Consider the following 16,642-nt stretch of genomic DNA (forward strand, 5'->3'; position numbering starts at 1 on the left):
CAGCATCGGTTGAGATGTTTCAGGTTTCACTATGCAGTGCATACATTTACGAAATTAACAGATATCCAATTTTTGCAGAATTTTTTAATTCTAATTACATAATATTTTGTATGAATATAACACTACAATCGATCCATGATCAAAATGTGCAATTATTGATGATTACTATTGATTGTTCTTATTAATATTAACAGAATGAAAGGGTTAAAATGTTTCAATATTAATGCACGTAAAATAGAAAAATAAAATATTGTCCGAGTCTGTAGAAATATTAAAATTATATTATAACTATACAATATGAATACATTGCATTGTGATACATTGCATTGTGATATATGTTTATATAACAGAGCATTTGAATGACTATTTTTGGACAGTTTATTTGTACTTGAATATAAAGGTATTATTATTATTATTATTATTATTATTTTTAATAATAAAACTTGAATATATAAGATAACAATTTTGTTATAACAAACATGACTGTGCTACATACAATATTTTCCTTCGTTCTTCTTTTTCCTCTTTTTCTTTTTTTTTTTTTGTTCTTTTCAGTACACGAGTATTAGAAACGAAATAATATAAGAATTTGTCTAATAACTTATTTTAAAACATCTTTGGATGATACTCTAATTCAGATTCAGCTTCTGTATCTGACAAACTAAGGGAAACACCTGTTCTTCTTCTATGACGATTATCTTCAGGACTCTATGAGATTTCATATCATAGATATCATTTAATTAGATTTATATTAATATATATAAGTGCGCAATAGCGTTTGATAAAGATAACTTACCTGATCCAAGATACCGGCAGTGGGTTCAGAAGCGTAGCCTACTTCTTGCGCATCTTCCTCTAAATCTGCTTCGTATTCTTCCATTTCATCCGAATCGCTATCAATATCCAAATCTACGTATCGATTACCTCTTGATACTTTGCATACCATTTGTGCTAAATCGGTAAACGTATATGAAGAAATTGAGAGTTGATTTTCTGCTTGATTCCTTTCTCTCAATGCTTTAGCATTTTCTCTATCGGCATTAAATCTTGGAAGAACTCCTACTTTAGATTGTCCTTCGAAATACGTTTTCCCTGCGCAAAGATTTATGCGTGTAAAATTGTTCGATAAGATGCATATTATAACCTTTAAGTTTTTTATTCTTACCGTGTTGATATCCAACTTCTTTAATTTCATCAAAATTGGTAAATTGAAGTGTCTTGAATTTGTCTATTGGAGGTCTGATATATTCGCAATAATCAGAACTCTTGACTTCTTCCAATTGTCTGACACAACTAACGTATGCTAATCGTGATTGGATGTCTGGCAAATTAGGAACTTTGACCGGTGTTGCAAACGGATTCCAACGTTTCCACAATAACCACCAACCGGACAAAGAATCTCCGTAGTTAGTTAAATCGGTATCATCTTGTGATCCAACGTCGATAGCCAAGATGTGGTGAGCTCCTTGCCTCAACATTTCGTCAGCTTAAATAAAAATGATATTTATACACATCGATAGGATTTTAATAGGAATTATAACATAATAAAATATGCAAGCATCGCTTTTAACACGCTTTTATAGAGATAATACCTGGCACGTTATTTACATAACACCCGTCGACCAAAAGATGCCCATCAAGAGGATCGCAAATAGGAGGAAAGACACCAGCAATAGTCATACTGGCTCGAATGTATCTCCATAGTAAACCTGAGTTGACTTAGCTATTCAGAATTTGATAAATGCATCTTTTATCAACGGGAGTGAGCTTATGATATTGTTTATCAATTATTTTCTTCAAATCACTAATATAACTATTACAAGATTTCAAAAGATATTTTTTTCAAGCGAACTTCACTCTTCAATTGAAAGATGTGCACTTTAGCACAACCGCGTACACAAACAGTGTATGTTAAATGCGTATACAGACTTTCTAGAAAATGTTTTATGTAAAAACGATGTAAATTTACTTATTAAATATAAATCTATCGTATCTATAATAAATGAATCATTTTTACATATTTTTATGACGAATAAAAATGATTGAATTTTCTTATTTGTATCTCTAAAAGCAGATTTATACGTTTTTACATAAACAAATTTGATTATATTATTGAAATATTACCTGGAAGGTTATTGACGTACCCGCCGTCGAGTAGGAGGTGGCCATCAACAGGATCACACATGGGTGGCATATAACCAGATAAAGACATCGAAGCCCGAATGTAACGCCACAGCGATCCTAAACACGACGAATTATTTCCTTTTTTTTTTACATTTTCCATTTGTACATATACCAAAAGCTTCCTGTAATCTCTTCTATTAGAAAATATGATTATTGAAGCAAACACATTTGCAATATCAAGCAATCTTGTATGATGCAATTATGATGCTTCGTTATCATTATTTAAATAAGAGTATACAGGAAGGTATTAATAATGATATAAATGTATTCTCTTTTCAATTAGAACGAAACAAGCTATGAATTTTTGCCAATTTATAATTCATCAAAAGCGATAAAACGGAGAGTACGTCAACAATAATTATTAAAAAAGCTCACTCCCCTAATCAAGGAACTTGCTACATATAATATTCTAGTATAACATATTTATAATTTAAATATATTTATATAGAGAGAGCAAAATAATAATAAATGAATATTACAAGCAGATATAAAAAGTCTACAAAATTTAACTATAAACAATTAGCTTAATATTTCAATATATATGTTTGTTTAAATACATACCGTGGGTGTGCGTACGCATACAAGAATCAGTAATATCAGTTGTGATGGTGAAAAATGGAAGCCATAGATCTTCTATATAAGTATCTCCAAAAGTTGTTTGAATAGTTTTATTAAAATCTTTGCCGGAGAACATCGATGTCATAGGATAAGTCAAATCAAAAATTTGTCTCCACCATTGAGTCATTTTCTACGACATAAGACAGGAGTCAAATAAATGCATCATTGATAAAATAGAATAAAATATCAAATGAAATATTATTTTATAGTTATAGTAATGGTTAAATATTTTATTTTACCTTAGACCATTCGCGAGCTTTTTGCGTTGTCGTCGTTATATTTTTTTCCATACACCATAATGCACCCATAAAGGCACCAATACTAACACCGCCAACCATATCTATAGGAATTCCAGCTTCTATAATAGCTTTGAGCATTCCAACATGTGCCGCACCTCTTGCACCTCCTCCACCAAGTACTAAACCAACCGATGTGCCTGTCAACCAACGTGCTAATCTACTAAAATCACTATGTACGTTTGGCTCGGACATTAGTACTTTTGAGTATAATTCATTCTGAAGAAGAAAAAAATATATATTTGTATTATTTCTTATTATATTAAATATAATTTATTAACACGTTCCGTGCCAAGCCATTTTTGCCTGACTTGTCGTTCAAGCGCATTAAATAAATATGACTACGTGTACCACCGGTGGTACACGTGGCCTAAAGATAAAGTTTAACGTGTACCACCGGTGATGCACATGGCATGAAACATGTTAAAAGATATATATATATATAATTACAATTCTATATTGAGATCTCCTAGTAAACATTCGTTTAGGGCATTGAATATGATGATGACTGGAGACCCAAGATCTCATGTTTAACCACTGTACAGTATTTGTAGGTCGTTGGCCGCTTTGTTCTTTATGTAAAAGTACCAACTCCTTTTGTGTACGCATGACTAAACGCTCTACTTCACGTTCTGTACGTCCTATTGACGGAGTACGATCACCTAAGCCTACTATTAATATACAATCTGCTTGTCGTACGCATCTTTGAGTCCATAATGTATAAGTCGAATCGCACTGATATAAAGAAATTCGATGTTGGTCTTCTTGTTGGGCTAACCATGAGGTTAATCTGTATTCGTTCATAGGTTCCATAATTGTTGTACCTAAGGTCTGTGCAAACATTAATATACATATTTATTATATATTCAAATTATATAATATATTTATAATAAAATATTTCTACGAGATAATTTTGCGTAATTAAGAATGTAGTTAAATCTTTGAACTGTATAAACTCATACGTTCAGCTAAAGCTATTGGTGTGGACGATAGTATATATGAGTTAAAAAAAAATTACTAGCATGAACTATGGACTCATATATACGTTTGTTAATTTTTTATATATCTCAAATGTAGTATAATTACAATTATCTTTATATAAGATGAAAAAATGTGTATCTATTTTTAAGTCTTATCATATACAAATGTATTAATTGTAATGGATTTGAAATAGAATGTTTTTTCTATTATTTGTTTAGTTTTAATATCTTATTTTCAAATTTTACCTTTTCTAATAAATAATAAAGATTTAAAAATTATATTTATCTATTATTTAATTTATTGTAAAAGAATGATCATAATAACTTAAATTAATAGAATTCACAATAATGAAAAAGTTAAAAAAGTACCTTTTTAACGACATCTGAAGTAAGTCGTAGACAAGGTCCAATAGCGCATAATGAATGATATAATTCATATGTAAATGCAGTTAAAGGAACATCATCTGATACAGGAACTATAGCTACTGTCGAAAAGTTTACTTGTGCAGGTCTTGCATCGACCGTTGCAGCTGCTCTTCTACGTAGTAGCAGATAACATTTAAAAAATAGGAAAAGCATTTATATTAATGAAATATATTTGATAACTTACTGCGTATCATTGCTACTATTTTTAGTGTGCGGTTGTTGCCATGTACCCAATATTCGGTGGCCGAGTAAATTAATAAGCCTTGTAACAACGATAGGATATCGTAATTTAATAACATTAAATAAGCCTTCTGGTAACTTTGCCAATTCAGAATCTCTAACTGCCATAACGGTAGTAGATCTAGGAGTTTGCGTGACCATTTCTACAATGCCCACCAAGTCTCCTTTTCCATATTCCGCGACAAGTTCCTTTTTTCCATTTTTATAAGTAATCACAGATCTTAGTCGTCCACTTAAGACTATAAAAGTTGAATCTGATTCATCTCCTTGACGATATACGGCTCTTCCACTTTCTAGAAATAGCCAATCCAAAGCAAAATCCACCTAAGATATCAATGGATTTGAATATTATTTAAATTTCATATTTTGTTTGTTTAAATAAATATGAATAAATACCAACCTGTCTTACAAAAGGACTTAATCGTCTAACGACTGTATGAGCTACATGTAATACGACAGTAGGTTGTTCGCGCATGATTGCAAAAAAAGTGGATTTACTAAGTAAGGCAATTCGACTAGGATGTTTCGCTCTAATTGTATAAAAAGAAGGTTCTCCAGTTAATACTGCTAAACCTCCAACTATTTCTCCTTGGTACGCACTAAACATATGAACTTCTTGACCTGCGTCGCGTCCTTCTGCAACGCGTTGACTGACTAAGAGAGAACCAGATAATACATATACAAGTGCAACGTCCTAGGAGAAAAAAAACAGAAGAAAATATTTTAGTATATTAGATTAGATCATTTCTTAATGAAAGATATATGGAAATAATGGAATAAAATTTATGGAAATAAATTCCATACTTTATTAGATTCTTCTTTCATCAAATATGTGCCTGCTGGTACTTCTTTCAGTTGAATTTTTCCATCTTTAAGAATAGTATCATCTTCCAATCCAAGTTCTTTAACAAACGCTTCGGTTGCAATTTGCACAAGCTGCGCTTCATCCAACTGTTGCGTCGGGTCATTGATTGATCTCTTTTTGGGTGGATGAACACTTCCTGTATGTATAATATCAGGCTGAGTTCCCTGCGAATGAGCACTTTGCAACGATTGATATCCCCCTGTCATCGGTGAATTCGTCCAATAAGAATCACATTCTGGTACGGTAACAGAAGTACTCTGACCCGACTGCGAGTTTGGAGTTTGATTTTTCCACTCGTGAGTAGTTTTAGATCTATAATATGACATATGATATATAATATGACAATAATTCTCACATGATACACATAAATGATAAAAAAAAAAGTTAAATATTTGAACTTATAGCTTATAGTATTTACTATAAGTAAGAGTACGAAATGTCTAATTAACATGGGTTCTAAAATCAACCATTTTGCTGTAAATTAACTTTTATTATTTATGAGCGTTATAATGCATTGAATTTATGCAATGGAATCTGCTTAAAAATACTTTAGTTCAAGAGATTGTTAAGATAAGTTTAATATAAGAAAAAATTATTACTAATATCAACAAAGATTACTTTGTAGATGTAAAAAGAATATTAGTATGTAATATGCACAAATCATAGATATTCGATATTATTGCTTTCATTTGAATCATCATCTATGAATCATGGATTAATCTACACTTTTAAATATTTCTTGAACTCGTATATTTCTAATCAAATTTTCCTTTGTGTATATTTAATACGTTGCTAAGAAGCTTACTTACAGTATCGAATATTCATAAATAATAAAAGTTTGTTTATGTCGAAAGGATTGATTTTAGAACCCATGTTAATTAGATATTTTTACTCAATTCGGTGAGTACTATAAACTCTTTAATTATTAAACCTCCATTTTTTATAATCTTGCATATATATAGATTCTTAAATAAGATACCTTCTATTGACTATTATAGGTACTGGCTGAGAAGCGTTAGAATTAGTAGCTTCTCTGTGTATACTATTATTTCCATCGTACTGATCAGTAGTAGTTGGAACTGTAGTACTAGGTATAGGATCTGTACTGGGCGTAGCAAAATTCTCTCTTGTTCTTGATCTAACAGGTGAGCCAGAAAATGAGCTTTGCTTTTTTTTGTGAGTTCCTTGATTAACCAATTCCGCAGAAAGACCCAAATACTGATGTAATGCTGTGAAAGTTACGCGTTGAAGGCGAACCATAATGACCTGGATAACTCGAACAAATGCATCCGGATGATCCTGAAACACCTGTCAGGTAGATAAATATCAAATACAAGTTTATAAAAATGTTACTATTTACATAAATAATAATGACTTATTTAACCTCTTGAAATGCGCTCATTGGTAATTTGACGACGATAGAATCTTCTACGGCTCTTGCGGAAACAGTTTTGTAAGTACTCGTGTGACCGGTAAGTACGTCAGTAAAACTTAAAAGACTGGTTACCGATTCTCCAGTTTTTACTAGTTTTAAAGAAATTTGAGAACCATCGGGTCCGGTTATAAATACGTTAACAAGACCCTGTTGTACGATGAACAGATTCTCGTCAGGATCTCCGATTTTAAATAAAATACTTCCAGCTGGTAAATTCATTATTTCCGTATGTTTACATAATTTAAGAAAAACAGGTTTTTCAAAATGACCGAATACTCTGATGCTTTGTAACATGTACAAAGCATCAGGAGGTACTCTATCTCCTGGACCGTAATCTTCTTCTAAATATTCTGCCGGTGGCTCTAATACCTGTATCACATTAAACATAATATTGCGTATAAATAAAATACATAGAATAATGAATAATAAAATTTCAATATATATATATATATATACATATAAAACATACGTACTTTTAATTGTTGTGGCACGGATTCTTTTTTCAATTGTAAAAGTCTGCGCGCAAATCTCATAACGGCTCTTCTTTTCTTTCCTTGACCTGTAGGATGTACTTGTCCACCTATAGATTTGACTTTGCGTAACATTTTTCTTCCATAGAACAAAACTTTGTCTCTTTTTCTGAATCTTGGTTTGCCATTGCCTACTACAAATTCTGTGACCGGTAGGAACTCCTTGTTTTTCCATTTTCGTATAATGACAATCATTATTACCAATAGAATCAATATAATCGATGAAATAATGATGTACAGGGTCTTGGAAGTTTGATAACCTTCGATAAATGATCCAATCCATCTTGAAAATGCGTATGATCCCAAATTCTCATTGATATTGCTAAATAATTCAACTACCTGTAGAAAAACAAATTAATATTAACGATAATCAAAGAAATCATGTCATTTTTGTTAAAATATAAAATCCAATCACAATTTCATATAATTTTAACCATTAAATTAATTGTCATTGAGATTGATGCATCACAAAAGTGTGCAATACAAAGGAAATATGATACGAAATTCAAAAAGATAAATTGTTCTAATAAAAATGAATAATAATAACAATAACAATAATAATAATAATAATATTGACAAGTGTTCAATATGCACAACCTCCATAATGAGTAGTCATTTCTTCTTAGCTCTGCACTTCCACGATGTAGGAATATGAATGAGGAACGTCACGAATACATAAGTGGAAAAGACAGACGAAGCAGTGCAGATTGAAGGAGACACTGCAATTAAAGCGATTGTGTGTGCAAAAAGGATACAAAAAAAAAATCAATCCTTAATCAGTAACCTTTGATACTTCGTTCGAGTTAACCAGCGCCATTTTGGTTATTGCGTGATACACATATATGTAACACATAACATATACATATATATATGTATGTGTATTTATAATCCAAACAATGCGTATATCTCGTTTTACTATATCCTCGACAAAATTCTAATATATATGAATCTTTATAAATTGATTATATAAATGTCTATGAATTTTTTGAAACCTTGACTCATATAAAAGATAACCTAATTCTAAATATGTAATCGTTAATGTATGAATAATGATAATAATATTAATATTGATCACGTACGTTAAGCATTTGCTCCTTCTTATATCGACCAGCTTCGCAAGCTTACGTTTGATACGTTAATAGTGTTTTCATTTTTAACAATCCTGCAGAACATTGCGTGCTACCATAATAAGAAAGATAAAAAATTGAATATAAGTTTTGCAATGTTTCCCCTGTGGATAGGGGATAAAATATATTCAAAGTATTCCCTGTTTGTTGTAAAAGTTGAGTAATAGGGGTTTAGTATTAGCTCGAAGTAATCAAAATTTCTATAAAATTCTCTTTGTTTTATTTTATTTCTAATTAAATTTCAATCATGAAAGCTGGGAGAGTATTGAGTACATTTTATTTATTTTAAAATAAATACATTTAATATGCGTTGGATAATATTTCACGAGTAATTAAATATTATTATAATCAACACGCGTATTAATCTTTTGATTAATTTTCTTTATTAATTCAAATGATTATTTAATAAAAATCACATTAATATTTCATATACAAATGAATAATATATGCACGTACATCTTTTAATCACGATAGGGATTGGTTGATAAAAATATAAAAATATAATTTTCATTTAGAATTAATTGAAAGATAAGAAAAAAAAATTCGATTTCTTTTCCCTATTAATAAAAATAAAACGCCAATATTAATAAATCGAAGAATATGCCTAATTTGAAATAAAAACGAAATTTGAATATCGACCAATCAAATAACGCGATCAGCCATTTTATGCGCAGAACAAAAACTTAGTTAAACGCGTCGCCGGTAGAGCGAGCTCGAGTCGAATTCCGGGCGGTTTTAGACTGGCAGTCGGGTCCGGTCAGTCAGTAGTTACGGGTCGACATGTTCGACGTATTTCTGTGATTGCTCGCGCGCGATAGTATTCGTGGCGCGACTTTTCATGTTTCTCTCGTGCGTGCCAGACGATAGACGTGTCCGAGGACAACGTCGATTAATGTGAACAGTGTGTTTGTGCAAAAGGAGAACTACTCGGAGAGTTTGGCCTAACCAAACATGAGCTGGGGTACCGAGCTTTGGGTAAGTTCTTGTCTTTATTCCTTACCTATATATACACACACACACACATATATATATATATATATACATTTCTTATAGATTGTCTCTTTTTCTCTTTCTCTTTCTCGCTCACTCCGGTCTTCAAGTATCTTTGTATCTCACTTTTCTCGTTTGTTGAAGGTAAAACAGAGACATATATGTAAGTATACACATATATACGGTCATTCCTCCTTCTCTCGAGCTACTTCTGGAGAAACAGTCCGGGCCTGTACCGCCGACACGTAATCATGGTGTATATCCGAAAAACCAGTTCGCGGTACCTCGTTCTGACTACTTGGCCGCACAGGAGTGTTTCACCTTTTTGGTTGCTAGCCGTGGGCGATGTACCTCTCTTCGTTTTTCTTTCTCTCTCTCTCTCTCTCTTTCTCTCTCTTTCTTTCTTTCCTTCTTCCATCTCGCTTTTACCTTCTCTCTTTCTCTCTCTCGCTCTCGTTCTATCTATCTATTCATCTATTTATCTGGTTCCTTATTCATCTGAATCGGGCGGGTTTATAATACGTCCTCGTATCGTCGTCATCTTCATCGGTTTTCACTATTCGTCATTGTATTTTTTTTCCTTTTCCTTCCATTTCCATAAAATCTTTAAAAGATGTATAACGTTAGGTATAACTTGCCGCTTATTTTCTGACATCTAACAATGTCAAGTCATGTTTTCTCTCTCTCTCTTTCTCTCTTTCTCTCTTTCTGTCGATTATCTTGAAAGAAAATTCTTTTCCTTCTTTAGGTTTAGAATCGTTCAGAGAAGCGACCCTTTTTTTTCTTTCTTTCTTCTTTTCTTTCTTTCTTTCGTTTCTTATTTTTTCTTTTGGAAGAAAACTTGTTCAAAGTTCCAACCACTTCAAGGTGAACTTTCAACTGGATTTTTTTATTGATTTTTATTTTTTCTTCCGTCTCTTGATTCTCTTCTTATATTTTTGATATGTGTATATATATTTGTGTGTGTGTGTGTAACATTTTTCTGTTCCTGTACAGGACCCTCCCTTCTTCCCCCCCTCTGTAATGAATTTTAGGTTATACGAATTTAAAAGCGTAACAAAATTATTATTAAATAAATAAATAATTAAAAAATCATTTTCTTTTTGTTTTTTTTTTCTTCTAATTGTACAAATCGGTGATTCATTTCTATTTAATTTCTCGTTAAGAAATATTAACTTATCACTGGATTACAATTTAAATCAAAAAATTTCATATTTATTCTTGTAAGAATTTATTTCTTTAAAATATTATTTCTTATTATTATTATTATCTGATATTTAAATATATGCGATGAAAAAAGATTGCATCAGCTTATTGATCGATCAGTATCTATTTTGTAATTGAAATGAATACCTTATTGGAAATGCAATGTTAATTCTCTATCAAAATAATTATACAACGAATTTTTTTGTTCTTATTCTAACGAATGTTTAATGCAAAACTGTGTGATTTGAGGTTAATTCGAAGATACAACCTTGATATCACGTATTTTCATACTGGAAATGAGATTTTTTTTTAAAACAATTTTTTTATCGAGTTATACGAGGATAATGGGGTAATTTTTAGTTAGGGGGTTTAATATAGGGGTTGGTCCCACTGTAAATTTTTGGTTTTATTTTTCTATCGTACAATTCTGACGTATTCAAAGATTTTGGGGGTTTTTCTTTTTTTTTAGTTGATTTGAACATTTCTTATAAATCGTTTCTGTTTAGTAAAGTGACCCACGTGTATTATTTTTATTAGCACAATATTGGTTTCTGGTTATTGGTTTTGTTGGTTAGTGCGAAATGTTACCAGCATAGTTTAGGAAATTATGAGAAATAAAAACCAAAAAAAATACTAGAAAATAATAACTATATATATTTATATAGAAAGTATAATTTAATTCACACTATACAATTCTAAAACACTTGAACTAGTTTTATACCCGAATACAGGGTGAAATACAGGGTGAGCTTGTTAAAATATTGTGTTGTTTTTTTTATTTCTTTTTATTAAATTACTTTTATGATCTATAATATAATACTATATTATAAAGAAGTGTAATAAGTGTTAGAATAGTTATTCTGGATAATTCCTGAAATACTAAATTGTTTTAGAAAATTGTTAAATCATATAAAAGCTTATTTATTCGTCAGGAATATAAAAAAATATATATATGACCTTATCTTTTGAGCGGTTGTTGAAAAAAAAAAAAGTAAAAAAATGTCCTCATTTTTAAGTTGAAAAAAAGGTGTTCAACTTGATGTCAAGCGAAAAGTCATTAACTATACTTTTTTTTTGTTTAGCCTCAAATGATTTGTATTATTTACATTATGTAAAATTTCGTGAAAAAAATCCCCTCCCCCTTCTCCCACATAAGTAATTATTAATTCATATAAAGCATCAATATAATAATACGTAAAAGTATTAACATATAACAAAAAGTATATTTTATTCGAGATTACTTGTAAGATTAGCCAGTATAGTGTTTAGTTAATGAATAAATTTTACGTAGACGTTATATATTATGTTTAAAAAAAAAATGAAGAAAATCAGAGACCAGTATATTACTTATAGTCGTGTGCGTTGAAATTTAATGCGATAACGTACAGAGTAACATATATATATATATCGTTTAAAACACATCGATGTCTACTAGCACGTTACGCGAAACCGTGTGGAACGAGCAATCAAATCAACGCTTTTATATATGTATAATATATATGTATGTATGTATGTATGCATGCATGTTTCGTATGACGTATGTATGCATAAATGTGTATATGTATATATGTATACGAGTATATGTATATCGTATATGTATGCATGTATGTATGCGTATGACGTATGTATGCATACATGTGTGTGTATATGTATGCTTGTGCCGTATGTATGCATATATGTATGTATGTATTTATGTGTGTATGTATGTATGTATGCATATATGTATGTATGTATTTATGTGTGTATGTATGTATGGATGTATTTATGTGTTTATATATATTTGTGTGTATGTATGTATGACACGCGTAGGATATAACACGAGGTATAGTTTAACGAATAAAGATTATTGCACGAGAATTTTTTTGATTCAATCTTTGAGAAAAGATGATCATCAAAAAGAGGCATAAACGCGTTAATTATTGTATTTTTTTTTTTTTTTACTGTAGATGTAGCAAATATTTATCCTAGATTTTGTTAAGGGGTTATACGCAGTTAGGATTTTCAAAAAATCGATTTTCTTTTTTTTGCATTTTCGGAATGTACATATATTTAAGTATATTCTCTGAAAATTTCAAATCGATCCGACAAATATTCTTCACTTCATGTAAGCTGCAAACAAAAATTTTTAACTATGTGTAAACGTCTCTTTGAAACTTTAAACGCGTTTTTCTCAAAACGGTATTTTCAAAGTCGGTGATCTCGATTTTGCAAAAACGGCTTAACCGATCGGTTTCAAATTTTTACACAATCTTCTTAGATATATTCCTCAGGTATTTAGTATAAGGAATAATTTTTAAAAAAATTTATTACTATTTTTTTGTAACAATTTAAAGCGAAAATTTTAGTCAAAAACAACAACTTTTTTTCAAATAGACGCCATTTTGTCAAAAATCAAAATTTTTAAAATTCCTCTCGTTAATACCTGCATTAATCTATCCTTTAAAAGAATCCACCATACTTTTTAATTTCGGATAATCCAAACCGCTAAAATGGAGATCACCGCCAAACGTCTTTTTTTAGAGGACGTTCAGGAAATCATCTACAGGAGCAGTGCAGATTAATATTTTTACAGAATCGACGCGCCATTGTATTCTCAAAAGTTCACTCTATTTGAATTACCAACAATTTTTTTTGAGAAATAAAAACTGTTTCTAGAAAAAATTCATGAAAATACGTCTTTTTCGAGCCTCGCAACTGCGTATAACCCCTTAATGTTCTATCTTTCTCTTATCTATATTATCTCGAAGAAAATTCTATTGTCGATTCTATTGCAATCTATATCTCGCTTATTTATCTCTTTCCTTTTTTTTTCCTTTGAGATTTATTTAAATCAAATTCGTAACTATGTATATACGAGTGAAATCGAGAACTTTGATTATATTATGTATCTGTGATTATTATAGTGGATTGAATGAAAAAATTTGAGAGATATTATAATTCATTTTATGAGATTTATTTTTATTATCAAATTATTTATATATTATAAAATAAATTTTCAACATTTCTTGTTATACATATACATATATATATACAAATTACTGCATATTTATCATGACGTATGAAACGTCCGTTTATTTAAAATGCTTTCATTTATAAATCAAATATTTTATACTTAATGATTTAATATATGCAATGATATTATAATTTATGTTTACATTTTTGCACAGAGAGAATTGTTTTATATATTTTATTTTTATTTTTAATAACATCGTAACTCTTATTCTATTTGAAATATTCGATTTATATTTTGAAGGTTATGTTATATACAGATACAAATGGGTTTTTTTTTACATTCTATATTTATGAAGTAAAACGTTTCGTCGTGAAGTGTGTCTCAGAGTTTTGTATGTTAAGTGTTTACAAACTCGTAAAGATTGCATTTGAAGTAAACATGATTGAAAGATAAATGTGTGTAGGATCGTTTGGTAAATAGGAGAAGTAAGTGAGGTTAGGTTTTCGGTCGATCTCTCCAAGTAATTCGAATCCAAGTTCTCCGAGAGATTGTAGAAGACCACAAGATGGGGGGGGGGTCTGGCTGGGGGGCCGGGGGTCGGGGGTCGGAGGGGCATCAGTGGGGGATGATGAGGGGGATCAGAGGGATGGGGGAGGGAAGAAGGGAAGAAGAAGTTGATGGTTACGCGTGAGTAACTTGTAGTGATTCTATCGGTTCTTCTTTCGCACGCGTACCTCGTTCCAAATTCCTTTCATCGTATCTCTACCTACCTACCTACCTGTTTAACCTACCTGTCTGTGAGTCACAAGAATATTTGTAGTACCTGTCCTTACTGTAAATTTTAAATGGGGGGGGGGAAGAAAAAAATATAAAAATGTAATTTATATTTGTCTCTGTGTAACAGAAAAACAATTTGTTTTAAACAGAAAACCAATGGGATAGATTTATTATACACATTTTTATTGATATAAATTGAATCCGATAGATTGAATATTTTATTCTTTTATCTCGTTGGAGAAATGTAATTTTATTTAAAGTGAGGTTAATTGTTTATATAAATTGTCGAAATAATGGGGGGAGGGGAATATTTGGGTTTTTATTACTTTTTTATCGAATTATTGTGTCATTGCAATAATTATTTAAATATTTTTATTGAATATATCAGAGAAAGAATTAAAAAATAAATACAATTTAAAAATGGCGCCTCGGCAGCAGCATAGAGTTTTCAATTTTCATTCGAAATAAAGCAAACATTTAAAAAGAAAAGTTATTTTTAATACCAATTATATAAAGAAATATGTGGACCCTTTTGGAAAATATTAATTTCGGACAAAATGGCGGAAAATATTAATTTTGGACAAAATGGCGGATAATTAATTTTGGACAAAATGGCGGAAAATATATATTTTTGTTCTCAGCGAATTACATGGGTGTTAATTCATTAACCCTTTGCACTCCTATGTCGAGTGTGACTCGACATCAATTTTTATCTCAGGAACTCCTTTGTCGAGTTTCATTCCATGATTTTACTCTTAATAAATTGATTAAATTGTCTTATTTTTGTAGTCAAAGTAAATTTCAAATAAAACATTTCAAAAGGTTAGGTTAGGGTTATTAAAGGGAATATTCCAATGTGTGAGCATCCGATTTTTGAAATGTTTTTTTGAGACTTTTAATTTGATGAAACGTTTCAATCTACAACGTGTATTCTGTTTATAAATAAATACTTATAAACAGAAAAACCTATTTTTAGGATTATCAATAAACAGATAGATATTTAATTATTTACAGCATCTTGAGCTGAATAATTAAATTTGTAGGTTGCATCCTAAATACAATTTCATCTTACAGACTAAAATAAAATTTGATTTAAAAGACTATATCAAATATTACATTTGTTTTATTCACAATGAATGTGTTTATCGTTGAACGGGGAAAAAATTTAAATAGAAAATGAAATATACAAAATGGCAACGTTTGAAATAGAGAACTCGGATTTTTACGAAAAAAGTTTCACTTTTCACGGCTCAGAAAAATATTATTATTAAAGTAATGTAAAAAATGGTTTATCCAAAAATAGAATGATGTGTACTGTAAATGTCTGCACAATTTTAAGTCGATCGGTTAAATAGTTTCTGAGAAAAATGCACGAAAGGTTAGAAAAATGTTGTTATGAGAAAAACGCGTTAAAAGTTTTTCATGCAGTCGCCGTAGTTTCTATGGTGGAATCGTAGTATGCAAAATTTTTCTGTCTCGGTTATTTGAATAAATTTTATTTTGAAATATTTAAGACTCATTTTTTCATTTTAAACACGTGAAACTATAATAATAAGCAAAAAATTAATCAATTGTTTTAATCGGACACAATAGAAAAATTATAATTTAATTTTTATTAATTTATTTACTTTAATTAATTAATATAATTAATTAATATTCACTTTAAATGATATAATAAATTGATATTACATGATTATTTGCATCTATATAAGAAATAATACAAATACAATTATTATTTTTGCATCATTTTGGCATCTTATAATATTTTTTAAACAATTCAGAATATTTATTTTCTTATTAATTAATATTTAATTATATTTTTCTTGTAATGATATTGATTATTGATGTAATTGATTGTTTTCAATTTACAGTTAAAATTTAGAGATACAGTGAATAACAGGAAATTTCGTACCATTACTGTAAATTTTAAACTATTTCAATTAATTATTCTTATCAGTTAATATCAAATTATATTTTTTTTTGTAATGCTATACAATTTATATTAATTTACAAGT

At 29.9% G+C, this 16,642-nt stretch overlaps 2 protein-coding genes across 9 annotated transcripts in view; one reads left to right on the forward strand and one right to left on the reverse strand.

Annotated features, from left to right (window-relative positions):
• Positions 1–69: 69 nt before the first annotated feature.
• On the reverse strand, positions 70–8,743 carry LOC122514882 (neuropathy target esterase sws). 5 transcript variants are annotated; one of them, XM_043631986.1, is made up of 16 exons: positions 8,654–8,743; positions 8,172–8,293; positions 7,518–7,913; positions 6,994–7,413; positions 6,589–6,917; positions 5,549–5,921; positions 5,145–5,438; positions 4,689–5,068; positions 4,448–4,616; positions 3,549–3,929; positions 3,042–3,317; positions 2,746–2,932; positions 2,125–2,241; positions 1,166–1,486; positions 797–1,092; positions 70–708 (listed from the first exon to the last, which is right to left on the reverse strand). In XM_043631986.1, the coding sequence occupies exons 2-16, from the start codon at positions 8,175–8,177 to the stop codon at positions 607–609; spliced, it is 4,047 nt and encodes a 1,348-aa protein (XP_043487921.1). In that variant the 5' UTR covers positions 8,178–8,293; positions 8,654–8,743; the 3' UTR covers positions 70–606. The 5 variants fall into 5 exon arrangements, with proteins under 5 accessions (XP_043487921.1, XP_043487922.1, XP_043487920.1 ...); XM_043631987.1 differs by lacking the exon at positions 8,654–8,743 and having other exon boundaries at positions 6,589–6,908; positions 8,172–8,410; XM_043631985.1 differs by lacking the exons at positions 2,125–2,241; positions 8,654–8,743 and adding an exon at positions 1,593–1,709 and having other exon boundaries at positions 8,172–8,410.
• Positions 8,744–9,418: 675 nt separating this feature from the next.
• Positions 9,419–16,642, forward strand: part of LOC122514900 (formin-binding protein 1-like) — a 61,144-nt gene continuing 53,920 nt past the window's right edge. For all 4 annotated transcript variants that reach the window (XM_043632028.1, XM_043632031.1, XM_043632029.1 and 1 more), the window contains exon 1: positions 9,419–9,676. In XM_043632028.1, the coding sequence (XP_043487963.1) occupies positions 9,653–9,676 (24 nt within the window). In that variant the 5' untranslated portion in view covers positions 9,419–9,652. The remainder of the gene's footprint in view (positions 9,677–16,642) is intronic.

Source organism: Polistes fuscatus, unplaced genomic scaffold (assembly GCF_010416935.1).
Source record: "Polistes fuscatus isolate 324 unplaced genomic scaffold, CU_Pfus_HIC Scaffold16, whole genome shotgun sequence".
Lineage (NCBI taxonomy): Eukaryota > Metazoa > Arthropoda > Insecta > Hymenoptera > Vespidae > Polistes > Polistes fuscatus.